General features: G+C 42.3%; 2 protein-coding genes across 2 annotated transcripts; both read right to left on the bottom strand.

The window, feature by feature from the left end:
• Positions 1-1,378: 1,378 nt before the first annotated feature.
• sucla2 (succinate-CoA ligase ADP-forming subunit beta) lies at positions 1,379-19,181 on the bottom strand. The gene is made up of 11 exons (XM_024408062.2): positions 19,029-19,181; positions 18,052-18,238; positions 11,801-11,900; positions 11,546-11,708; positions 10,766-10,894; positions 10,118-10,256; positions 8,260-8,421; positions 7,995-8,137; positions 5,599-5,719; positions 4,449-4,537; positions 1,379-3,864 (listed from the first exon to the last, which is right to left on the bottom strand). Exons 1-11 carry the CDS (start codon positions 19,110-19,112, stop codon positions 3,790-3,792), a joined length of 1,392 nt encoding a protein of 463 aa, XP_024263830.1. The 5' UTR covers positions 19,113-19,181; the 3' UTR covers positions 1,379-3,789.
• A 143-nt stretch (positions 19,182-19,324) lies between these two features.
• med4 (mediator complex subunit 4) lies at positions 19,325-26,174 on the bottom strand. Its single transcript, XM_024408053.2, has 7 exons — positions 26,078-26,174; positions 24,514-24,580; positions 21,352-21,522; positions 21,177-21,234; positions 20,988-21,074; positions 20,616-20,747; positions 19,325-20,458 (listed from the first exon to the last, which is right to left on the bottom strand). The coding sequence occupies exons 1-7, from the start codon at positions 26,146-26,148 to the stop codon at positions 20,286-20,288; spliced, it is 759 nt and encodes a 252-aa protein (XP_024263821.1). The 5' UTR covers positions 26,149-26,174; the 3' UTR covers positions 19,325-20,285.
• Between the last annotated feature and the right edge of the window lie 163 nt (positions 26,175-26,337).

Below are 26,337 nucleotides of genomic sequence, written 5' to 3'. Positions count from 1 at the left end.
AGTAGAAGCCTGACCTAGAGTTAATTTTCTTTTGAGTGACATTGGCTGAATTTTGTGCTGGCTTTGGACGTGGGAACCATTTTTCTGTCATTCGGGTCAATATCTCTGCGTCATCTAATTTTGATTGGACTGTGGCATCCAATCACAGTACCAGCAGGCATTTGGTTTTTAATGAAGACAGTGATCTTAAGTCTGGAGTTATCGTTGTCCATAATTACTACCTTAACTGGCCGGTGTGACTTCTTTTTAGGGAGGTTGGCCAAATTTGTATGACTTAATTGTTATGATAATTTTACACTTCAAGGCTATCCATATCAGATGCGTCTTCTAGTACCTCCGGAGGTGGTCAGGAAAATCTAACCACAATCTGTTCACAATGTGTCTTTTGATTGTCTACACCTGTCGACAAATGGGCACAATCAGAATGTGGACAAGATCAGGACAACAGCCGCATGTTAGAACCATGTATAAACGGGCTAGAAGGAAGGAGTGCGGGAGAAGGACAATTAGAGGAGAGAGACATGTCTCTGTCGGGGGTCTTTCACCAATTTATCCAGTGCAGCTTTTTTTTTTCTTTTACTGCAAAGGCTTCAAAGCAGTTCCTTCGATGAGGGGCGTTAGTGATTGTGTGTGCGTGCCGGCATCATTCTTTACAGGTATACATTCAATGCGTCTGCCAGGGGTCTTTGTATGATTACAGTCAGCTTTGATATTTTTAACACTGACAAGCCAACCTATGATCAAGGCTAGAGGGGAACACTGCTAACTGAACCAAGGCAGTATGTAAAATAGGTAATTCAATGTTCAAACATGCAACTTTCCCTGAACAGAAAACACATGAGAATCATAAGGTTTGCTATAGGTATTTTACATGATAACAAAAGCATTTGTTCACCTTCATGTTGGTTGTGTTCAATCACCTTCAAATAGAAATAAGACATCTCATGCATTTTACATCAATAGCTTTTTATGCTGGCAGCCACTGTCGCATGTATGAAGCCATGAGAGACACACCCCTACCTTTAAAATATGGGAACATCTCCATAATTCCTGTGTTGTTCTTGCCTTCAGGCTACCCATATTCTTATCCCGAGCATGAACAGGTTTATGAAGGACAAATATAGAGTATATTTATAATCAGGGCCAGGCAGTCCAGTCTTCAACTGCTAGCTCTGGAAAAATATCATGGTGTGTGTGTGTGTGTGTGTTGAAGCAGTAAGTGAACAATAACAGACTCTACATCGTTTTCCTCTTCCTTCTCAACATTTAAAGAAATGTCCAGCAACATTGGCTGCGAATCCGACTTTTCTGGGCCCATCTTCCTGACAGCTAAAGGCCCCGAAGCTTCTGTGCTCTACTCCTAGAAAACAGGCTACTCTGGCAAATGGTGCTTGTTTAATAAAGTTGCATCAAAGCTGAATAACAGAACCAAATACAATAGCATAGTATAATGATACTGCAAGACAAAAAAAAACTCATGAGATTTTAGGATGATTGTGCGAATGATTGCATTTCTCTCTCGTGGCCAAAACTCAGAAAATAACACTAGGCCAAATATGTGCTTCGATAGAAACAAAGCAGGAGGTATGCTACCGTTTTAACACCATCTGCTCTAAAAATTAATTTACTGAACATCATTCAGAAAACTGTGGACTGCTTCTAAAAATACACTGTACAACTCAAGATCTAAATGCATAACTCCGTGAAACTGAGATCAAATGGTTGGCGTTCAGATGCTGAATGGGCGTTTCACTGGTAAAACAAATAATTATCATTCACGATCGACTGGGAGAAATGTGAAGGGAGGGTCACCACAAAAATGTGTGAGTAAAGTAGAGGTAAAGAAACACTTGCGCAGAATGTGACTCAAATCTTCAGCTCTGGGGAAAAGGATCCAACGGGGAGGTTACGTACTTAAAGCAATGCAAAATATCGTCTCCAGCAATCAAACTCCCATCACCGTGCGACCCACAAGACCTTATTACAGTACAGTGTATACCAACTCAGTCCACCCACACAGCGATAACCCACTGGGTCACAGCCTTTAGCTCCTGATATGCTGTGGGCCCTGGCTTCAAGGATGCTCAAGGCGAATGTATCCTTGAAGCGTGTCAAAACCAATGCCACAGTCCACATGTGCCATACAGAGACAGACGGTGCTGGCAACAGGAGGTAACCCTGCTCTGACACAATCCTGTTTTTAAACTTTTAACATAGTACGTATCCAGTGGATTAGGAGATGGAATAGAATACAACTTTATCGTCCATTGGTTAGAACAGAAATTAGAATAGAAGCCAAAATGACTTATTATTATGTAACTGAAATACATGTACTGTCTGGCATGTAGAAAATGTAAGAATCTAACACTTATGCTAATGTCTCACAGTATAGAACCTAATTTGGCATCACATGAGCCTGGTCTTTATATTTATTTGTGCTTTAGGAATTCCTCTGTTGCTTTTGTTGTCATTTGTTGCCAAACAGCCATACGAGATGCAGACAACTTTCACATTGTAAGTACCGTACAAGTGCAACAAAACTAAAACAAACATTTCTTTTTTCTTTTTTTTTACTCCCCAAGAGAAGCATAAATATTTTACAGAAGATAACGGCGGTCTCGTTATTTACAAGATATAATAAATGTCTTGACAACTCACAATAACTGTTTCTGTGTTCTGAGGGCTAGGGAGTAACAGAGAGAGATAGGAATGGAGAGAGAGATATGGAGAGGACTTAATTACAATCTTTTAACAGTTTAGTTGAGAGGACACTGCACACACCCATTTGTGTTGTCATTTGAAGTGAAAAAGGTTTTCCCCATGACATAGTGGCAGACTACACATACACTGTAGCAGGCTCTTATAGGGGAGAGTGAGGGGAAGGAAGAGACAAATACACAAACATGCTGACAACCAGATAGGCAGTAGTTTTGATAACACACACAAAGAATTGAACTCTTACTAGTTCAAAACGAGAGTACTAGAAAGCTTTTATCCAGCTATGCATTCAAAATTGCATGGAAATTAAATGAGTGACATAAGAGGTCCTCCTAACAGCAATGTATAAGCTCAAGTGTTATCCCCTAGGGTCTGATGAGCTACATTCTGCATAGTGGCCAACTTCCCCATCTCATCTCCCATTCTCAGAAGCACTCAGTAAAAGCCTCTCCTGTAGGGGCAGATGGAAGAGATTTAAAGGGGAGAGGACTATGACTGACAGCGACATAACTCTCTCTAGCCAAGTGATCCAGGGGAATGAAGCCTAAGGGGAATTAGCTGTACCTTTACAGACAGCAGAAATTCTCCCAAAATGTACCTGTAAATAGATAGGTCTATCACCCTCTCAAAGAAACAAGCAAGGTTGGGGGGGTTGTGCATTATGACTAGAGCTAGGCATTCTGGGAGCTGAAGGAGAGAGGTGGGGGAAGAGGAAGTAACTAGGAATCATTGTGAAAACAGAGGGAGTAATAATGGAATAATCTGAAGGAACGCCCCCGTGTCTGATCTGAAAAGCATGTTAATGTGTTGCATTTGAACAGACAATACACACTAGCCATGGCATACATAACAAAACAGAGAGGGAGGAAAGTCGAGATTAGGAGAGCAAAAATTCCCACATTAGTGGTGTGTATGCACATGTGTATTTTGGAGCCTTGCCACAGAGAGAGAATCAGAACTAACAGAGAAGTTGGTGGGCCGTGTTGTATTGGAGTATTCGCTCAGTAGTGAGAGGCTCTTCTTGCTGTTCGAAAGGTTGGGGGTGGGGTGTCGAGGTTTAGGGGGCGTGGCTTAGAGTGGCAGCTGGAAGGAGATGTCCACATGAGCCTCCTGAGCCAACGACACAATCTCAGAAAGCTTTACAACCTGAGAGAGAGAAAGAGGATAGTTTAACACAAACACAGAGCTAAACAGTGGCAGGGAACAATAAGAGTACAAAAAAACTAACAAAGCTAAAAAAAGGTTTTGATTGCAAGGGGCTGCAATTTCCATTTGGTGGTCATGCCAAGCTGCCACTGTGCTGGCTAACTGATGCTCATCTCTGGAGTAGATCACTCCAAAAACAAGGGAGCGAGATGGTGGGTGTCAGTGAGAGCTAAGCCAGACTAGAGGTTGAGGGAGAGATAAGAGGAAGGGGGCCTCTGCTCTGAATGCCACTGCTGTTAGCGCCACCAGAAATAAAAGCCATAAAACTCAGGCTGTGTCACTTCAGCCAGGCAGGATGGCGATGAGCTGCATTTAAACTGTCACTATACCCTGACAGTTCCAATGGACACCCACACTACCCTGTTGGTGCCCCTTGTCTCAAACAAACCCCATTACTCTGGACCCTCAAACGGTGCATGACATTCCTTAGTTTCCACATAGACCTACTGTACCAAACATACAACGCCCAAGGTGCTTAGAGGGACTGAATTGGGTAGAGAAAGGGGGAGAGGTGTGTGACTCACCATTCTAGCGGCCTCGTCCAGATCGTCACAGGCCAGGAGCTTCAGTGGGCTAGCAGCGATCAAAGCTTTGGCATCGTCCACTCTGGATCCTGAAACACAGCAGAGCAGCAGTCTCTCTTTAGCCTCTATCTTTTCCAAAGCTCTTTGGTTCTCTTTTAATCTGTAATTTCATCATTTCAGTCCTATTATATTCTTTCAGATATCCTAGTGGTTGAAAGCATTGGTCGCTGGTTTGAATCCCTGAGCCGACGAGGTAAAAAAAATCTGTCAATGTGCCCTTGAGCAAGGCACTTAACTCTAACTGCTCATGTAAGTTGCTGATAGTGTTTGGTATAAATGTGGTCTAGATTACATTTCATATTAGAGTAGGTGATCATTATTGATAAGGACATTTTGCAGAAGAAAGAGCCTCAATACATGCAAGGCATTGAACATTACATACGGTTCCCCAACTGGTTTTAGTTCATAATAAATCATATAAAAGACTAAAAACATCAGAAAATCGGCTACATGTGATTTTCATTTTGGAAATCTGTTCCTAAGTATTCCCTCGCATAATAAAGGAGATGTGATTGTATAAAAATGTAAGGAAGGTTAAATATTACATCTGTTAGGGCCCCGAGGTCCATTTACAGTATACAAATTATTTGTAGATATTTTCCGGGCCCCCCAATCGTCCATTCAAGAAAAATGAAAAATTCTAGTTGATGATCCCCCGGGCTGCATGAATGGAAAAAATAGCTCAAAAAGACATACAGTAAAATAGAAGTCTATGATTTGTTTGTGAAGGCAATCATTTTAGTCCAATTACATTTAGTTTAACTGAGTTACTGAGTTCTGTATAAATACACACAATCTATTTTAGTACATCTGGAATAAAGCTGGGAGCTACAGGGTCCCACAGCACAGGTTGTGTGTGTGTGTGTGTGTGTGTGTGTGTGTGTGTGTGTGTGTGTGTGTGTGTGTGGAAGTAGTAGAAAAGCCCATCCTGACAGGCAGCTTGCTCTTTGACCTTTAAAAGGCCACGCTCCGTTGTTGCCCTGGTGTCACCCCTTCCTTCTCTCCCGGCCCACTGTGTGTGTGTCACTGGGTGACCGTGCCAAAATGTCAGTGCTGTAGCCGATGACTCCATGAGGGAGGTCAGTCTTACCTTGTAACCGTACCACAATGGGGATCTTCAGGTCCAAGTCTGTAACAGCCATGATGATGCCCTGAGCAATGATGTCACACCTCATGATGCCACCGAAGATGTTCACCAGGATGGCCTGCACCTGAGGACCACAAACAGAGATGTTGACCATGAAAACATGACTGAAGATATGGACTGTAGAAACAAGACAAATCCATAAAGGACCATTAACAACCAAAACCTAAAAATCCTATAGCATCAACAGAATCATAAGCATCAACATTACCCACAAATCTACCACCAGTGAGCTTTTAACCATCTATCAAACCTCACACCTCAGGCTATGTACACTAGCATGTGTACGCCCATAGGTGTTCCCTTAAGTCATCACCCATTTAAAATCTCCCAGATAAATGTCACCCCATAGCTTCCACCAGTGTTAAAAGTCACCCCCAGAATGGGCCCTCCTACTGATATCCTACAGGTATCTCCAGACATGTCTGTCAAGACACACCTACTAGGAGATGCGTCTACTGAAAAGTTTCCTTATACATTTGAAGTGGGAAGTTTGCATACACCTTAGGCAAATACATTTAAACTCCGTTTTTCACAATTCCTGACATTTAATCCTAGCAACAATTCCCTGTTTTACGTCAGTTAGGATTACCACTATTATAAGAATGTGAAATGTCAGAATAATAGTAGAGAGAATGATTTATTTCAGCTTTTATCACATTCCCAGTGGGTCAGAAGTTTACATACACTCAATTAGTATTTGGTAGCATTGCCTTTAAATGGTTTAAATTTGGGTCAAATGTTTGGGTAGCCTTCCACAATAAGTTGGGTGAATTTTGGCCCATTCCTCCTGACAGAACTGGTGTAACCGAGTCAGGTTTGTAGGCCTCCTTGCTTGCACACGCTTTTTCAGTTCTGCCCACACATTTTCTATAGGATTGAGGTCAGGGTTTTGTGATGGCCACTCCAATTCCTTGACTTTGTTGTCCTTAAGCCATTTTGCCACACCTTTGGAAGTATGCTTGGGGTCATTGTCCATTTGGAAGACCCATTTGAGACCAAGCTTTAACTCCTGACTGATGTCTTGAGATGTTGCTTCAATATATCCACCTAATTTTTCTTCCTCATGATGCCATCTATTTTGTGAAGTGCACCAGTCCCTCATCCAGCAAAGCACCCCCACAACATGATGCTGCCACCCACGGTTGGGATGGTGTTCTTCGGCTTGCAATCCTCCCCCTTTTTCCTCCAAACATAACAATGGTCATTATGGACAAACAGTTCTATTTTTGTTTCATCAGACCAGAGGGCATTTCTCCAAAAAGTACAATCTTTGTCCAGTTGCAAACCGTAGTCTGGCTTTTTTGTGGCGGTTTTGGAGCAGTGGCTTCTTCCTTGCTGAGCGGCCTTTCAGGTTATGTCGATATAGGACTCGTTTTACTGTGTACATATAGATACTTTTGTATAGGTTTCCTCCAGCATCTTCACAAGGTCCTTTGCAGTTGTTCTGGGATTGATTTGCACTTTTCGCACCAAAGAACGTTCATCTCTAGGAGACAGAACGCGTCTCCTTCCTGAGTGGTATGACGGCTGCGTGGTCCCATGGTGTTTATATTGGCGTACTATTGTTTGTACAGATGAACGTGGTAACTTCAGGCGTTTGGAAATTGCTCCCAAGGATGAATCAGACTTGTGGAGGTCTACAATTTTTTTCTGAGGTCTTGGCTGATTTCTTTTGATTTTCCCATGATGTCAAGCAAAGAAGCCCTGAGTTTGAAGGTAGGCCTTGAAATACATCCACAGGTACACCTCCAATTGACTCAAATTATGTCAATTAGCCAATCAGAAGCTTCTAAAGCCATGACATCATTTTCTGGAATTTTCCATTTAAAAGGCACAGTCGACTGTGCTGGAATTGTGATACATTGAATTATAAGTGAAATAATCTGTCTGTAAACAATTGTTGGAAAAATTACTTGTGTCATGCACAAAGTAGATGTCCTAACCGACTTGACAAAACTATAGTTTGATAACAAGAAATTTGTGGAGTGGTTGAAAAACAACTCCAACCTAAGTGTATGTAAACTTCCGACTTCAACTGTATAACCACAACCTTCATGAAGGTCCAAACATCATGAATTCTTAATTCATCCCTACCACTACCCCCCATCAAAACATCATTAGTATAAGATGCAGGCTGCTCATGACCCAGATACCCAGCCATGCCGTTCCAGTTGGGGTCAGTGGTTAGAGGTCAGGGTGAAGGCCTGTGGAATACGTGACATGTCTGTGCCTGCTTGTGCCACAGTGAATACCTACTGCAGCTTAATGGTTCTTCAATGACCACCAGAGATGAGAAATGCTAGTTACAGTGACAAGTGTCCCCCACTCTCAGTCCTTACCTTCCTGTCGGAGGTGATAAGTTTGAAGGCCTCCATCACCTGGTGGGCTGTAGCTCCGCCCCCCACGTCCAGGAAGTTGGCGGGAGTGCCACCATGCAGCTTAATGATGTCCATGGTGGCCATGGCAAGACCAGCCCCATTTACTGCACACGCACACAGTGTATAGAATGAATAACAAAACATGTCTATCACTACTGTTACTACAGTGAACCAAAGCTAGGTGTGTGGTACAGTGAACCAGTGGTGGGTGTGTTGTGGCACTCACCCAGACAGCCGATGGATCCATCCAGGCCGATGTAGTTTAGGTCAGCCTTGGCTGCCTGTCGGTCCCTGGCATCCTCCTGGGTCCAGTCCTGCATGTCAAACACCTTCTTCTGGCGATACGCCGCGTTGGAGTCAAAGTTTATCTTGGCGTCCATGCACATCACTGTCAGAGGAACACAAGAGAAAGAGGCTGAGCCAAAGATGGCTGGCATCATCATTGGACGACAAAACCAATGACCCTGTAACTTCATTACGACACAACCCAGCGGCAGATATCCATTTATACTTTGAGGGAACCTTTTGTTATAACTGGTCCAAGGTGACATCGCTTTACTGTGTAACATTTGTTGGCTGTACTGTACATGTCAAGGATGAATCTGGGTTCAGTGGGTTGAGGTATAGATAAGATAGACAGACCACTACATGGCTATACAGTACATGCTCATCGAACATCTCATTCCAAAATCATGGGCAATAATATGGAGTTGGTCCCCCTTTCTCTGCTATAACAGCTTCCCCTCTTCTGGGAAGGCTTTCCAATAGATGTTGGAACATTGCTACAGAGACTTGTTTCAATTCAGCCACAAGACCATTAATAAAGTCGGGCACTGATGATTAGGCCTGGCTCGCAGTCAGCGTTCCAATTCATCCCAAAGGTGTTCAATGGGGTTGAGGTCAGGGCTCTGTGCAGGCGAGTCAAGTTCTTCCACACCGATCTCAACAAACCATTTCTATATGGACGTCACTTATTGCACGGGTGCATTGTCATGCTGAAACAGGAAAGGGCCTTCCCCAAACTGTTGCCACAAAGTTGGAAGCACAGACTTGTCTAGAATGGCATTGAATGCTGTAGCATAAGAATTCCCTTCACTGGAACTAAGGGGCATAGCCCAATCCAGCCCCAGACCATTATTCCTCCTGATCCAAACTTTACAGTTGACACTATGCATTGGTTCAGGTACCGTTCTCCTGTCATGCGCCAAACCCAGATTTGTCCGTTGGACTGCCAGTTGGTGAAGCGTGATTCATCACTCCAGAGAATGCATTTCCACTGCTCCAGAGTCCAATGGCAGCGAGCTTTACACCATTTCAGCCGACGCTTGTTATTGCGCACGGTGATCTTAGGCTTGTGTGCGGCTGCTCGGCCATGGAAACCTATTTAATGAAGCTCCAGACGAAAAGTTATTGTGCTGACATTGCTTCCAAAGGCAGTTTGGAACTCGGTAGTGAGTGTCCCGTTCTGTGAGTTTGTGTGGCCTACCACTTTGCGGCAGAGCCGTTGTTGCTCCTAGACGTTTCCACTTCACAATAACAGCACTTACAGTTGACCGGGGCAGCTCTAGCAGGGCAGAAATTTTACAAACTGACTTGTTGGAAAGGTGGCATCCTATGATGGTGCCACGTTGAAAGTCACTGAGCTCTTCAGTACGGGCCATTCTACTGCAAATGTTTGTCTATGGCATATCTGTGTGCTTCATTTTATACACCGGTCTGCAAAGGGTGTCGCTGAAATAGCCAAAACCACTAATTTGAAGTGGTGTACAGATACACTATATCACCAAAGGTATGGTTTGCTGGCGTAGTAGCGTCAAAGGGCCATCATTGGCAATCCCTGCTGTCAATCAACTCTTCTTTTGGGGTTGGTAAATTCAGTCCATAACCACAAAGTCCTTAGAAGTACATATAAGCATATGTTCACTGGGAGTGCATTAGTGAGCATGATTAACAGTGAGTAATAGATCGATGGGAGAAGCCTACAACCAAGATTTTAACACTGACTGGCAACTCTCTCACCCAGCACTTAACACTTGCGTGTCGAACAACATCACTGGGAACGAAAAGCAAGTATGTGTGTGTACCCTGGCCAGAGGCGTCCTCCACCATGGGGTTGATCTCTAGCATGGAGGCATCGTACTTCATGAAGACGTTGTACAGCTTGATTATGTTAGCCGCTGCGTCGCCGATCAGAGCAGCAGGGAAGCCCATCTTCGTGGCAATCTGGAGAAAGAGAAAGTGGAGAGAGAAAATGAGAGCGACTGAAAAAATATATACTTTGGCAACACTAAGTAATGTATTCCCAGCTTGTTAAACACTTTGAATTCAATTGAAGGTGAGAGGACGTGAGGGAGAGGAGGAACAAAATACAATAAGAGGTATGTGAGTGAATGTGAGAGACAGGATGTGTCAGTTCATGGAAACCCCGCAGGCACATGTGACATGTACTAAGTGAGATGGCATGTTGAATGAGCATCACAGACTGTATCAAACTCAACCCTGACTTTGAAAGAGACTGCGTGAAGGGATAACTAACAAGATTCTGAGGCCTTTTGAGGCTTCTAGGGCTCTTCTCGAGAGAGAAACTTGAGACAGACCAAATATAAATATACAGTAAATGTTGCCACAAGCATTTGCTTAAACGTGCTCCAAAATAGCTACAAATCAAGAGTTTGACATGCGCTTTTTGTCTTGTCTGACTAGGTATTTTTACAACCCGATCCCAACTGTACCGAAACCGCCTGTTCCATCTTGATTCCATCCATGATGTCGATCGGCTCCTTCACAATGGCGTCGGGATTCTCCGCCGCCACATCCTCAATGTTCACACCCCCCTGAGAGCTGCCAATCAACACGGGGCCCTGTTCAGAGGGAGGGTCCGATAGATTATTAGTACCAATAATTTTACACTGTCATTGAGTGGCAAGTGGCAATCAAACTGAAACGGAGCAAATTAATGGAACATAATTCTCACAGCAATATCACAAATTTATCAAAAGATTGAATTGATCCATCGGTCATCAAGTTCTCAATGTACAAATGACCTCAAACCTGTATCCACGCACATTGACTCGGTACCAGTACCCCCTGTATATAGCCTCATTATTGTTATGTTAATGTGTTACTTTTTATTATTTTTTACTTTAGTTTATTTGGTAAATACTTTCTTAACTCTTCCTGAACTGCACTGTTGGTTAAGGGTTTGTAAGTAAGCATTTCACAGGAAGGTCTACACTTGTTGTATTCGGCGCATGTGACAAATAAAGTTCGATTTGGAATGACAACTGGCATCTCTAACCTTTTGAGTGAAAAGACTAACTGCATACAGCTTTACAGCAGGACAACCAAGTCCCATGGAGCACAAGCATTTCCAACATGTCCATACCCATGTCCTTTACCACTACACCATCTAGTGGTAACATCACCAACAACATTCTTAAATCAAGATTCACACAACTGACCAATCTGTCGGTGTCACCTGTTGTCACCTGAGAGGCGGAGAATGGCCTCACCTGGAAGGATCTCTCCATGGTGATGGCGAAGTAGTACTCCCTGCGGGGGTACCTGCGCTCACAGATGAACACCTGGTTACAGATACGGCCCTGCTCGCCTGTCTGCTTGGTGTACAGCTTACGGCCAATCATCTGAGAGGAGATGTCCCGGGCCTCCTCTGGCCTGTAAGAGAGGTGAAGAAGAATTGACATTGCCATGGTCAGACAGAGTAGAAATGTGGGTGCAGTTTGAAAAGAGATGTCGCTGACACTCACGAGTAAACAATCTTCACTCCTCCCTTCAGGCCTCCTTCGAATGTGCCTTTGCCTCGGCCTCCAGCCAACACCTGGGCCTTCACCACCAGATCCTTGGTGCCTGAGACACACAGAGAGAGAGAGAGAGAGCGCGACAGTAACTGTTACAGATATGCCGGACACTTATACAAAGATAATGTGTATGAAACAAACTACACAAAACATGGTCAAACACAACCATTTTAGCAGAAGCATGCACTCATAAGCCCCTAAATGACTAGACTGTTGCTGTTAAGTTAACCTGTATCCACCACCAAACAAATTGTGTTAGCAATGAGTACTTAGTGAATAGTTTAGTCCTACTCATTAGAAAAGTTTGTGGTCATACGCACATCCTTAACTTAGGTGCTGGGCTAATAAAGAATAGTAGTAAAGAACAAGAAGGCCCGTTCACTGTTTTTGCTCCCAATTCACCTCTTTGTTGACAATTATTTCGATCCGAAATGGATCTTCGTTAGGTCAAACAGACTTGTGCTCATATCCCAAAATATACACGTCACTATTCACCACTAAACACACTGGGTGTGGAAACATTTAACATCAATAGTCAATCATAATTAAATCACAGAGTTACATATGGTCATAAAGAATTATATACATTTGAAGTCAGAAGTTTACATAGACCTTAACCAAATACATTTAAACTCCGTTTTTCACAATTCCTGACATTTAATCCTAGTAAAAATCAGTCAGTTAGGATCACCACTTTATTTTAAGAATGTGAAATGTCAGAATAATAGTAGAGAGAATGATTGATTTCAGCTTGTATTTCTTTCATCACATTCCCAGTGGGTCAGAAGTTTACATACACTCAATTAGTATTTGTTAGCATTGCCTTTCAATTGTTTAACTTCAGTCAAACGTTTCAGGTAGCTTTCCACAAGCTTCCCACAATAAGTTGGGTGAATTGTGGCCCATTCCTCCTGACAAGAGCTGGTGTAACTGAGTCAGGTTTGTAGGCCTCCTTGCCTCGCACACGCTTTTTCAGGTCTGGCCACAAATTTTCTATAGGATTGGAGGTCAGGGCTTTGTGATGGTCACTCCAATACCTGGACTTTGTTGTCCTTAAGCCATTTTGCCACAACTTTGGAAGTATGCTTGCGGTCATTGTCTATTTGGAAGACCCATTTGCGACCAAGCTTTAACTTCCTGACTGACTGTTGCTTTTGCTATTTTGTGTTGTGCACCAGTCCCTCCTGCAGCAAAGCACCCCCATAACATGATGCTGCCACCCCCGTGCTTCACGGTGCACGGGGGTGACAGAGACAGCATGCATCTCCTTCCTGAGTGGTATGACAGCTGCGTGGTCCCATGGTGTTTATACTTGTTAATCTGTACAAACAATAGTACACGTGGTACCTTCAGACGTTTGGAAATTGCTCCCAAGGATGAACCAGGCTTGTGGAGGTCTACAAATTTTTTCTGAGGTCTTGGCTGATTTCTTTTTATTTTCCCATGATGTCAAGCAAAGAAGCACTGAGTTCGAAGGTAGGCATTGAAATACATCCACAGGTACACCTCCAATTGACTCAAATAATGTAAATTAGCCTATCAGATGCTTTTTAAGCAATGACATTTTCTGTAATTTACCAAGCTGTTTAAAGGCACAGTCAACTTAGTGTATATAAACTTCTGACACACTGGAATTCTGATAAAGTGAATTATAAGTGAAACAATCTGTCTGTAAACAATTGTTGGAAAAATTACTTGTGTCATACACAAAGTAGATGTCCTAACCGACTATAGTTTGTTAACAAGAAATGTGAAAAAATAGTTTTAATGACTCCAACCTAAGTGTACATAAACTTCCGACTTCAACAGTACATCATGGTGCGAACTACGGGGTGCAAAGTGGGGAGGCTCAGCTCCCCTAAAATAATGCTAATCTAACCATTCTCCTATTTGTTTAAAATGCAGTGGTAAATATGAAAATCTCCCAATGAAACGAACACCCCCAGCTCTCTGTCATGGTCGCTGTCCATCCAGTAATGGGGGTGGCAGGTAGCCTAGTGGTTAGAGCGTTGGAACCGAAAGTAACCGAAAGGTTTGCAGATCGAATCCCCGAGCTGACAAGGTAAAAATCTGTCTTTCTGCCCCTGCACAAGGCAGTTAACCCATCCTAGGCCGCAAATGACAATGAAAATAAGAATTTGTTCTTAACTGACTTGCCTTGTTAAAAAAATGGTCAAATAAATAAAAAGTTGAATTTCGGCCTCAGCTCCTTCATGCATAGATTTTCCTCTGAAGGCATATTTTCAAATTTGATAAAAATAGCCTTTATTCCAATGCATTCGATGTATCTGTCGATTTATCATTATTTGCTTTTGTCAGTCAATTGTTTAGAGCACTCATTGCTTTGTTTCAGGTCTACGCATTTTCCGTGACATCCGCGGCCAGAAGTAGTAGCATTTATTTAGAGTCATTATTTTCTATCAAAACTTGTTTTCTTTCCTGGATCAGCTGATGATGATTGATGATGTCACTAGACAACTAGTCTATAGCTAGACACCATTGCACATCCAATTCATCCAACAAGTTTACATTAATGAAAGTAGGCCTACAGTTAACTCTTTGGGATAGAAGCATTCGATTTCGCAATGACATAGGTCTACATTATTTGGGATTTATGTGCCCATGAGAACGGTTTTCACAGCGAACCATCATTACATTTTACGTAGGCATAGTTTCATTTACAGTGCATTTTCAGAGATCTTCAAGATCCATAATTAGTACAGGGTTTAAGTCAATGTTGTAATTTAATTGTAATTTTCATTAAAATGCTTAATAATGACAAACACTCATAAATGTCCTTAATGTAAGGAAAGAAAGGTAGTGTTTTATGTCACACAATCTGTGAACAAGCATTAACTCATGAATTATAGTCAACTTTAGGGTGTAAAATGTGCTTTGATTCAACTCATGTATTAAATTGAATGTAGGATACCTATTCTGTGTGTGTTCATGTGTTTAAAATTGCCTTGGCTGAGAGGATAGGCTACCCACAGTGGTGTAGGCCTAGTGTAAGATAATCGGCATTTACCCACCTTAAAAAAAAAGGCACATGAAAGTAATGGGAGCATGGCCTTTTTCACTGTGACCAGCAATCGGAGTTCACCCACATATTTATTTTAACACATAAATGTCTACCGGTAGGCCTATTTGAAGTTCATGGTAATACACATTGTATACTAGTTTAGTAAGTTGACCTTGTGTATTGGAACATTGCTGTGGGGACTTGCTTCCATTCAGCCACAACAGCATTAGTGAGGTCAGATACTGACGTTGGGCGATTGGGCCTGGCTCACATTCGGCGTTCCAATTCATCCCAAAGGTGTTCGATGGGGTTGAGGTCAGGGCTCTGTGCAGGCCAGTCAAGCTCATCCACACCGATCGACAAACCCTTTCCATGTGGACCTCAACCCCAGATTCCTCCTCCACCAAACTTTACAGTTGACACTATGCATTCGGGCAGGTAGCGTTCTCCTGTCATATACCAAACCCAGATTTGTCCGTCAGACTGCCAGATGGTGAAGCGTGATTAATCACTCCAGAGAACGTGTTTCCACTGCTCCAGAGTCCAATGAAGCAGTGGAAAGCGAATAGCGCGTAAAAATCGTCTGTCCTCGGTTGCAACACTCACTACCGAGTTCCAAACGGTCTCTGGAAGCAACGTCAGCACAAGATCTGTTCGTCGGGAGCTTCATGAAGTGGGTTTCCATGGCCGAGCAGCCGCACACAAGCCTAAGATCACCACGCGCAATGCCAAGTGTCGGCTAGAGTGGTGTAAAGCTCACTTCCATTGGATTCCTGAGCAGTGGAAACGTGTTCTCTGGTGCTTCACCATCTGGCAGTCTGTAATGGGAATTTGAATGTTGGTGCTTTTCTTGTAACTACTTTCTGAGTCCTATTTATGTGCTGTTCTATAAACCAATCTCTGTGTTCATGCAAGTGGCTGACTGTACAAATCCCCACTTATCAATAGCTGTAATTTGGCAGTACGCCGAGACGTTTCGAGAACTAACGAAAGTTATCAGTTTAAAGAGGAGAAGCCTTGTGGGGTGTTGGTCTGTCACATGTTATAAAACAGTATTGGTCGGTCACATGAATAAAACAAAACGATAATGATTAATGAATTATTCTAAATCATGCAAAAATAACTTGTCTGTGTATAGCTCTATATAAGACAACTGCTGAGTCTGCCCAGGGAGAGCACCTGATTGACATGTGTACTATGGTGCATTCAGTTGGTTGGAACCTCTCCAGCGCTCTGACAAACAATGATTCATTTAAGATTGACTTTTGAGTGTCTCTGTGTAAGAATTTTTTCACAACAAGTCCAACAGACGAATCTGGGTTTGGCGGATGCCAGGAGAACGCTTACTGCCCCAATACATAGCACTAATTGTAAAGTTGGGTGGAGGAACAACAATGTCTGGGGCTGTTTTTCATGGTTCAGGCTAGGCCCCTTAGTTCCAGTCACGGGAAATCTTAATGCTACAGCATTCAATGACATTCTATACGATTCTGTACTTCCAACTTTGTGGCAACAGTTTGGGGATTGCCCTTTCCTATTTCAGCATGACAATGCAACCGTGCACAAAGCGAGATCGGTGTGGAAGAACTTGACTGGCCTGCACAGAACCCTGACCTCAACCCCATTGAACACTTTTGGCATGAATTGGAACGCAGATTGTGAGCCAGGCCTAATCGCCTAATATCATTGCCCGACCTCACTAATGCTATTGTGGCTGAATGGAAGCAAGTCCCCGCAGCAATGTTCCAATATCTAGTGGAAAGCCTTCCCAGAATAACAAAGGCTATTATAGCAGCAAAGCGAGGACCAACTCCATATTAATGCCCATGATTTTGGAATGAGACGTTCAATGAGCAGTTGTCCACATACTTTTAGTCATGTAGTGTAACTCTGATTATGATTAAGCAGTGGTGTAAAATACTTTAAAGTGCTACTTAAGTAGTTTTTGGGGGCATCTGTACTTTACTATTAATATTTGAGACAACTTTTACTTCACTACATTCCTAAAGAAAATACTGTGCTTTTCCCTGACACCCAAAAGTACTTGTTACATTTTGAATACTTAGCAGGACAGAAAATGGTCTAATTCAAGAGAACATCTCTGGTCATCCCTACTGGCTCTGATCTGGCGGACTCACAAAACACAAATGCTTCGTTTGTAAATTATGTCTGAGTGTTGGGAGTGTACCCCTGGCTATCTGTAAATTTAAAACTTTTAGTTGTGCCTATTGGTCTGCTTAATATTTATAATTAGAAATTATTCATACTTGACATTTTTGTCATTACATTTACTTTTGATATTTAAGTATATTTAAAACCAAATACTTTGACTTTTACTCAAGTAGTATTTTACAGGGTGACTTTCACTTTTGCTTGACTCATTTTCTATTATTATCTTTACTTTAAATGAAGTATGACAATTAGGTACTTTTTCCCACCTCTGTGATTGACTATGCGCAAAAGTGAATTGAATTTTTTTTTAAATTTAAATTCCACACCCACCATGTGTAATGTGCGTAATGGTCATGTCAGGTGAAATGTGTATATTTTGGGATGTGAGCACTCAGTGAACCATCCCTAGATATCTTTAGCAGTCATAGCTCGTAAGCTAAAAAAATATAAGTTGGGGACAGCCCTAAACTGCCCTAGCCCCAGCCCTAAACTGTCTTATAGAGCTGTGACGATACAAGTACAGCAATATTTTTTTCCATGGAAAAAATGAAAACACGAAGCAGACCAAACTCTTTAGTCCTTTAAAAACCTGCAGTATGTAAAATATTGTGTGCTACAGCTTTTGAAAATAAATGTGACCGTGGATGACAGACAACATTAGGGCTGTTTTCCTAAAGAAGTCAAATCCACTTTGTGTTTAGTTTCCATGCCACGACATTAACGAGCATTGTGATCCTGGTATCGTCCCGGCCCTACTGTCGTTTGAACTCTTGCTCTCAGTATTGCACTACGATGATACTGGGGTATCCCTAGATTACAGTATACATCCCACTCTCAGACCATACCTGACTCAGCCAAACATCAAAGAAGATTGGTTAGTTAATACATACAGACTCACTACTACCTGGTCTGACATAATTATAGGCCTACTGTCAATTCAAAGTGTTTATCCCCAATTTACTCTACTGCAATTTATTTGCCCACATCCTATTAGGCTATGGATTACCAATCTCCTTGGCAACAGAGTAGGCCTCATCGGGTGAGCTGGCCACCTTGCCCTCGGGCACACAGACACCAGCCTCTTTGAGCAGACCGATGCTCATGTACTCGTGCAGGGAGAGGTTCCTCTGCTGCTGCTGCAGATGGGGGGACTGCTGCTGAGGCCCAAGCAGTCCAGAGGAACCACCCAGCACCTTGAGAGAGGGAGTAGAGTGTGAGAATGGGATAGAGCAAGTGATTTAGGGAGAGGAGGGTACATTAACACTAGTGAAATTACAGTACCTACTCATGCCAGGGGGAGTACATCGTCTATGCAAGGACACTGTATGAAAATTGCTACATCCATACAAAAGGGCACACACAGATGCACACAACACAAATGTGGAGTAACGTTTGTGTCAATAGTGGAAGTTTGCGGATATGAAAGAGAAATACATCAAACATGTCATTTGGACGTCAATTGAATCGACACCAAAAACGTTTTTCGAATGTATAAAAGGCCCACTAAATCTTATAAATTGGACAGTTAGCTAGCTGGCTATTGTAGCTAACCTATTTAGCTAAATCTCAGATGCCGACAGCCTCGATGTCGCATAGCCTCCATTCATCCCGTTCTGACGTCGGCGCTTTGGTGTTGGAGGTCACTGTGTTTAGAACTATGTGAGCGGAAAATCTTGTTAGCAAACGCAAATCCCTGAACCCCCAAAATGGCTAGTATTTTAATACATTTAGTCGTTTATGAATACATTCATTATGCCATCGCTAGCAAGTGAAAGTAACTAGCTAGACAGTGAGATAAACATGAGGAATGTCTAGGTAGCTAGCATAGCCAGTTTCCTAGCAGCCTCAATGGCGATGAGCTAATGTCAATATGACCCTGTCTCTTTTGGGGGAATTTTGGACGTCCAAGATGGGGCAGCAAAATAATAATCACAGCTACAGGCAGCCGGATTTCGTGCCATTTTTTCCCCAATGCACACTTACCTTGGATGCAGTGGTAAGTGTCGATCTAGCCCCAGAATTTCTCAGGCTAGCCGAAAATCGGCCACAAATCAGGGACGCCGCCATGTTTCCTTCCCTGAAGCGAACAATAAATTGGGCGCATGCGTAGTAAACCAAGTACCCCTTACACAGGCTTGGTGCACGTTCCATGGTCTTTACAATTTGAAGACAAGGCTATAAATAAATACATATGGTCAAGTCAACTCCACATTGCGCATACTTAAAACTATACAATGTCTTGTCAAATTGTATCAAGAATATCAGCACCACACAAAGTATTTACTCAAAAGTTGTATTTATTTACAAGCCTGAAAAAAAACTACAATATATACAGCCTTATTTACACATGGAGCAACAAGTCAGTCAATTAATATGCAGTTTTTCAATATAAAGAATATAAGGTGTGCTCGATGAATCTTGCCTGAAATAAGCTGTTTTTACTTTTGAAAAAAAAAGAGAAAACTCAAGTAAGTGCAACTACAATTTCAAAATCCACTCCTGGTGACATGTTTTCAGCAATAGCAGAGATGATAAGGAGCACTTGGGTTCGAATCAGCAACATTTTATTTTTTAAAATGAAATACTGTTATATTCCTTCCTACACAAAAGGTACATGTACTTTTCAACACTATTCCCCATTGCCAGTCTAAAAAAAACCCAGCAAAGAAACAAATAAAGGGGAACCTGATAGCAAACGAAAGGAGTATGTCTGTTATCAGTCACGTAGTACCAGACATTTCCCTGGGGTGTATTCCTTAGTCAGATTCCATTGCACAACATTTTGTCTTTTGCAAAACATTTTGCAACGAAAACCTTTACTCTAGGAACCAAACGAAACGGGGCGGGACCTACCCAAATTTGTCAATAGAAACATTTGTTTTCATTGCAAACCGAATCTGACTAATGAATACACCCTGAACTGAAACAGTGGACTTTAGAGAGAGCTGGTGATATTACATTGGGGATCACAGATAGTGTTGTACAAATGTCTTATCAACAAGCCGGTAATAGAGAGGGTCAGAGAAAAACAAGACCATGAGATGAGTATCTCTCAATATTCTCTGGATTCTATGTAGTTGTTTGCTATATCGGATAGCAAACCCTGTATCAACTGATGCTTATCGTAAATGTTATGGGTGTGATGGATAGCTGGCTCTACTAGGTACTGGGTGTGTCCAATTCCCAAATCGGAGTCAGATATACACACACAGATGGGCAGACAGAGACAGACACACACACTTAGTCCGAGTCGCTGCTGCTGCTAGATGAGTCTGTAGACATGGCCTCCACGTCATCCTCGTTCTCCTTGTTGTGGCCGGGGGGCTCCAGCCCAAAGTCGTTGCCATGGTGAGGGGGGAGCATGCCCACTGAGACATCTGATGATTGCCAGGGGTACTGGGGGGTGAGCACATCTGATGAAGGGAGGTAAGAAAGAGTAATTAAACAGTGATAGGGTTAGTATTACAGTATATTTCACAGAAACATATCAAAACACACAGATCCCAGGAAAAGACAAAAACAGTTGATTCCATTTGTCGAAAGGAGGAACCACACAAACCGAAAGCATACCTGGCAATCTCCCAGCTGCCAGTGCATCTCCAGGGAGGTGTCCATTCACGCCATTGGTTGGCAGGTTGCTCATGTGACCCAACAATCCACTGCGCATCTCCAGGTCAGTGGGGTAAGGTCTACGCGGATCACCTGTTATAAGGAATATGCCATGAAGTTGATTGAAGAGTAATTACAGTAGTATTGTGAATGCAAGTGATGGCTATGACAGAGACTGAGGTTCAAATATTCCCCATCAGTACGGAGAGGAATTTCCAGTCTGGAGAGAAGGAACATGCAAGGGAAGGAGGATCTGGCGGGGGTGGGGGTTGAAAAATAGAGGGCATCGAAGACAGCATAACAGAAGCTCAAATGGGCAGAAACAGGACATACCTGGTACCCAGTTGAGAGGGGCACAGACTGCATTGCTGGCACTGATCCTGTGGGCATATTTGATGATCTCTTCTGAGGAGATGCTCCCTGAAAGACAACAGTACTTTTAGTTCCATGTATTATCTTTGGTAGTATTTATCATAAAGTTCTCCGGCTATTCAGATGAATGCTGTGAAAAATCAGGCTCACCTTTTTTGGCCTTATCAATAGATTTCAGTTTCTCCTTTGCTTGGTATACAGCAGTCGCCTAGAAGAGAGGTTTGGGTAAAAAGGTTAGGTTGAATCAAAGTCAGAAACAAAGTGCTGTTTTGTTCCAATTGCATGTTTAGGATTTCTCATTTGTCCTCAGCTCTGCTGTACTCACAAGTATATGTTCAGCCTCCTTCAGCTGTTTCTGGAGCTGCTGGATGTCGCTGTCTCTCTTCTCCACCTCCTTCTCAAGGACCTGCATCTCCTGGTGCACCTTGCCCTGCTCCTGTGCCACCCTCATCAGCTCCTGGAACTCTTTGTCTCTCTGTACCAGCAGCTCCAGGATCTGCCCACAGCAAAACACATCCATTTAGACTTCTGACATCTATTGCATGCACATTGCAATGTATAGACTACGATTAAGTCAGAGTTGTATGGAGAAAAGGCAGACTCAAAAACCTATTTCACAATACATGTAAAATAAGAACTACATTTTATTAGTGGTATAGTGTACATTTAATTATGTGACTATTAGCGATATTTCTACATAAAAATAAAAAAGGTATAGACGGGTTAGTTGACATCACAAAAATGATGTGCACGCTTCAATGGGGCAGAAGTCTGTGTGCTGTTGTGATTCTGGATGGCCAGATGGCTACTTCTTGTCATTGTTGCTAGCTATGTGGGGAATCATAAGTGGCTTGTTTCAGCTAGTTTCATCTTGTTCTTGATATCATGTCTTGTTTTGACTGATATCACATCTATGTTAATATGGCTAAAATTCACTAGCTAACCCACAACTGTAACAATGTATTTCAGAGACAACAAGTGCTTATTGTGCAAATGTATTTGTTTTCAATAAACATTGGAGACGAAATATAGTTTACATGTTGTCAACTATCTTAGCCAACCTTGTCTTTTTTTTCTAAACAACCAACCTGTCTACATAGCGAACGCATTGTACAGTTTTATGTTGAATCAGATGCCTGTTACTAGCCCTTGATCCTGACTCTCAGTTCCATTACATTACACATAAGAGTCATGACGGCATCTTCTGTACGGGGGAGTTTAAGACCCCCAACGCTCGGTCTGAACATTAACACGCATCGCTTGCGATACAGTTTTGAAAGAATAAGGACCCTGTTTTTCATATCAGCGAGGAATACATTTTTTCACTCCAAAACATGTAGGGGGTTCGCACTGGCTGAGAGTTGACTGCATTTGATTTGGAACTGGGCTGCCTCCTGGCATGAGCCAGGTGCTCCGTTCAAAGCCCAGGGCAATGTCGGCTTAAAACAAAAGTGACGTAATTAAGCATGTGTAGTACAAAGTAAGATTGTGTTTTCACATGCAAAAGTGATTGTTTTTGATAAAAAATGCTTTAATCTGCATTCCCATTGAAAACTAATTAGAAAATAAACATTTATTTTATGGAACATATATGACAGTGGTGCAGATTACTGTTCAATTTGACAAGGGGGCACCCCCCCCCCCTCCTCCCAAATGTACACTACATGGCTGAAAGTACGTGGACACATTCCATCAAACATCCCATTACAAAATCATGGACATTAACATGGAGTTGGTCACCCTCTTTGCTGCTATAACAGCCTCCACTCCTCTGGGAAGGCTTTCCACTAAATGTTGGAACATTGCTGCAGGGATTTGCTTCCATTCAGCCAAAAGAGCAATTGTGAGGTCTGACTCTGGGGGACAATTAGGCCTGGCTCGCAGTCGGCGTTCCAATTCATCCCAAAGGCATTCAATGGGGTTGAGGTCAGGGCTCTGTGTAGGCCAGTCAAGTTCTTCCACACTGAACTCAACAGACCATTTCTGTATGGACCTCGCATTGTGCACGGGGGCAATGTCATGCTTAAACAGGAATGGGCCTTCCCCAAACTGTTGCCACAAAGTTGGAAGCACATAATCATCTAGAATGTCATTGTATGCTGTGGCGTTAAGATTTCCCATCACTGGAACTAAGGGGCCTAGCCTGAACCATGAAAAACAGCCCCAGACCATTATTCCTCCTCCAAATTTTACAGTTGGCACTATGCGTTGGGGCAGGTAGCGTTCTCCTGGTAGCCGCCAAACCCAGATTCATCCGTCGAACTGCCAGATGGTGAAGCGCGATTCATTACTCCAGAGAAAGCGTTTACACTGCTCAAGAGTCCAATAGCGGCGAGCTTTACACCAATCCAGCAGATGCTTGGCATTGAGCATCTTAGGCCTGTGTGTGGCTGCTCAGCCATGGAAACTCATTTCATGAAACCCCGACAAATAGTTCTTGTGGTGACGTTGCGTCCAGAGGCAGTTTGGAACTCGCTAGTGAGTGTTGCAACCGAGGACAGATGAGTTTACACGCTAAAGCACTCAGCGGTTCCGTTCTGTGAGCTTGTGTGGCCTACCACATCGCGGCTGAGCAGTTGTTGCTCATAGACGTTTCCACTTCACAATAAGAGCACTTACAGTTGACCAGGGCAGAAGATTGACAGACTGACTTGTTGGAAAGGTGGCATCCTATGACAGTGCCACATTGAAAGTCACTGAGCTCTTCAGTAAGGCCATTCTACTTCCAGTTTTTTCTATGGAGATTGCATGGCTGTGTGCTCGATTGTATACACCTGTCAGTAACGGGTGTAGCTGAAATAGCTGAATCCACTAATTTGAAGGGGTGTTCACATATTTTTTGGCAACAAGTACCCATTGTGCAAATGTATTTATGTTTTCAATAAACATTGGAAACTAAATATAGTTTACATGTTGTCAATCTAAGCCAAATTCGTATGTTATGCCCCGTAGTTGCACACGTGTCGGTTTTGTTGCTAAACAACCAACCTGTCTATATATTTAACACATTATGCAGTTTTATGCTAAATCAGATGCCTGTTACTAGCCCTTGAAGTGACCGTGCATTGCCCAGTGTACCCTGGGCGAGATTAATCAAACCCCTTCAGTGTTAGTGCTTTTTTACAGAAAACAGACAGAAGACAGAGTGGACAATCTGTGCTAATTAGACATCTGCGTCTACGAACATGTGTAAACTGGGAGATGGACACAACAAACGTGTTGTTACTGAAAAATACTGTTGGCTGCAACTGTGATAAAACCGGTTAAAACAGTGTACATTAAGTGTGTATTTTGCATTTGTGAAATAGTTCTTACGTGATATGAAAGTAACGGGATTTATGTTTCTAGAACCGTACCACAATTGATTCACGTTTAGATTATTTGGCTGTTTTGGTTTCCAAAGCCAATTTGACTTTAAACAGAATATCTAAGGTCCTACGGAGTAACGTTAAGCTCCTTTAGTCCATTATTCGGGTTAGCCTGTTACCTGAGTGTCCTCACCTCCTTGAGGGAGTTTTTGGCTCCTTGACAGTGCAAGCATCTCTATCAATTCCCTGAAATATGAGTAATATTGGGTTTAGTTTCCATGCATGATAATGGAGAGAAAACAGAACATCTCAGTTTGAAAGACAATACTTGACAGAGAAAATGACCATATAATAAATTACTGCCAATCAGTTACTTGAACATTGCGTTTGCAAAGATGAGTTAATATAGTCCTCCTGACCATCCATTCAGACCTGGTCTCAGAGCATTTCATATTATTCTGTATGTATCTCAGATATATGGTCACAAGACAGATGGTTACTTAAGGTAAAAATTAAAGGTGGGGGATTGTCGGGCATAATACGCAAATGTCTAGCAACCGAAATGAGAGTTTGAATCTCATCACAGGCAACTTTAGCCTTTTAGCACCTTTTCAACTTCATACTACTTTGCAACTACTTAGCATGTTTACTAACCCTTCCCCTAACCCAGCTAGCATTAGCCACCTAGCTAGAATTTGTAACATATGTTTTGCAAATTCCGAACAAATTGTACATTTCTCAAATTCGTTAAATATTGTACATTTTTCTCATTTGTAATGTACATTTAGAAAATTCATAACATAATACGAATTGTAGTTTGTAACATATCATAAATGGGTGATGGACATTCACATATTAATACATAACATAAAAAAAGTCACATATACAATATGGAGTGTTTCGAATTTACTTACAGAATAATACAACATACTCTGAGACCAGGTTATCCATTCAATAAATCCAACCCATTTATAAATGCCTACGTTTCTGGGACCGGTTTCCCACAAGCATTTTAAGGATAAATTAATCTTAGAATCCTAAACTGAATTTAGCCTTAAAATGTTACTATGGTTCTAAAATGAACTTAGTCTTAAAATTATTTTGGGAAACCGGACCCTGGTTCTGAGTGTACAACCACAGCTAGAACAATGAGACAGATATTTCACTGGATGGATACATTTGAAGCATCCGCTTGGCGTTTCCCCTCACCTATGGTAGTGAGATGAAGCCCAAGGGCGGGCAGTGGGAGAAGATAGAACGAGATGGATTGTGGGCGAAATCGATAAATCATTTGATCTCAATACAGTTCTGTTCCCAAAACTAGAATATGTTATAAACAGAGTGGACTAAGGTTTGTAGACTTTACCTTTTGCAAAAGTTTGTATTTATTTTTAAATATAGTTGTTTAAGAGTTATTGCACACGCGCAATTTACAGTAGGCGTTCCCTAACGGAAATATGCAGATGCCGCTAGAACGCGCCAATAGGATCTCACTAACTCGTGCTTGCTCTGCACCCCTCCTTACCCATTATGCCCACAATGGCTCATTTGTTCCCATTGGAAACGACACGCTGTGCTCTCTTGGTTTAGTTATAAAAATCTTTGGTACAACTCAGGTCGCTAACAATACACTCAGAACAAGAAACGTAGGCAAAGGCATTTTTGAATTAGCGACAAACTCGATCATTTGAATGGCTGTTAAAATAACAGTTATTAAAGGTTGAGAAAATAATAATATCGTACCTGGATAACACCTCTAAATCGTCCAGTACCAATAATAACCGCTCTTTTGTAGATTTGTCAGCCACCGCCATGGTTGTTGCCACGCCACTGCGCAGGACAGGAAATTGAGCTAATATTTTGTTGTCCGGAAAGAAAGCTTGGTAGCGACGGTTCTCGCCCTCTGTTGGTCATTACATCAAAAAGAGAAAGAGGCGGAGCCACATCTAGCTATACTAAATACTGAAGAAAAGTTGAGAAGAGTGTGTCTGCTATTGCGTTTG

This window comes from Oncorhynchus tshawytscha, linkage group LG03 (assembly GCF_018296145.1).
Source record: "Oncorhynchus tshawytscha isolate Ot180627B linkage group LG03, Otsh_v2.0, whole genome shotgun sequence".
NCBI classification, from domain to species: Eukaryota; Metazoa; Chordata; class Actinopteri; order Salmoniformes; family Salmonidae; genus Oncorhynchus; species Oncorhynchus tshawytscha.
Note: the sequence above shows the minus strand (reverse complement) of the source record. Positions and strands in the feature narration are given on the sequence as shown.

Coding starts and splice junctions, on each gene's coding strand:
- sucla2 (XM_024408062.2), bottom strand. CDS start 19,112: ATGGCGGCGTCCCTGATTTGTGGCCGATTTTCGGCTAGCCTGAGAAAT. Junction 10,895..11,545: donor CCATGGAGAGATCCTTCCAG/GTGAGGCCATTC, acceptor CCCTCTGAACAG/GGCCCCGTGTTGATTGGCAG. Junction 8,138..8,259: donor TGGATCCATCGGCTGTCTGG/GTGAGTGCCACA, acceptor GTGCGTGTGCAG/TAAATGGGGCTGGTCTTGCC.
- med4 (XM_024408053.2), bottom strand. CDS start 26,148: ATGGCGGTGGCTGACAAATCTACAAAAGAGCGGTTATTATTGGTACTG. Junction 21,235..21,351: donor AGGAGGCTGAACATATACTT/GTGAGTACAGCA, acceptor CCTCTCTTCTAG/GCGACTGCTGTATACCAAGC. Junction 20,459..20,615: donor GGCAGCTGGGAGATTGCCAG/GTATGCTTTCGG, acceptor TCCCTTCATCAG/ATGTGCTCACCCCCCAGTAC.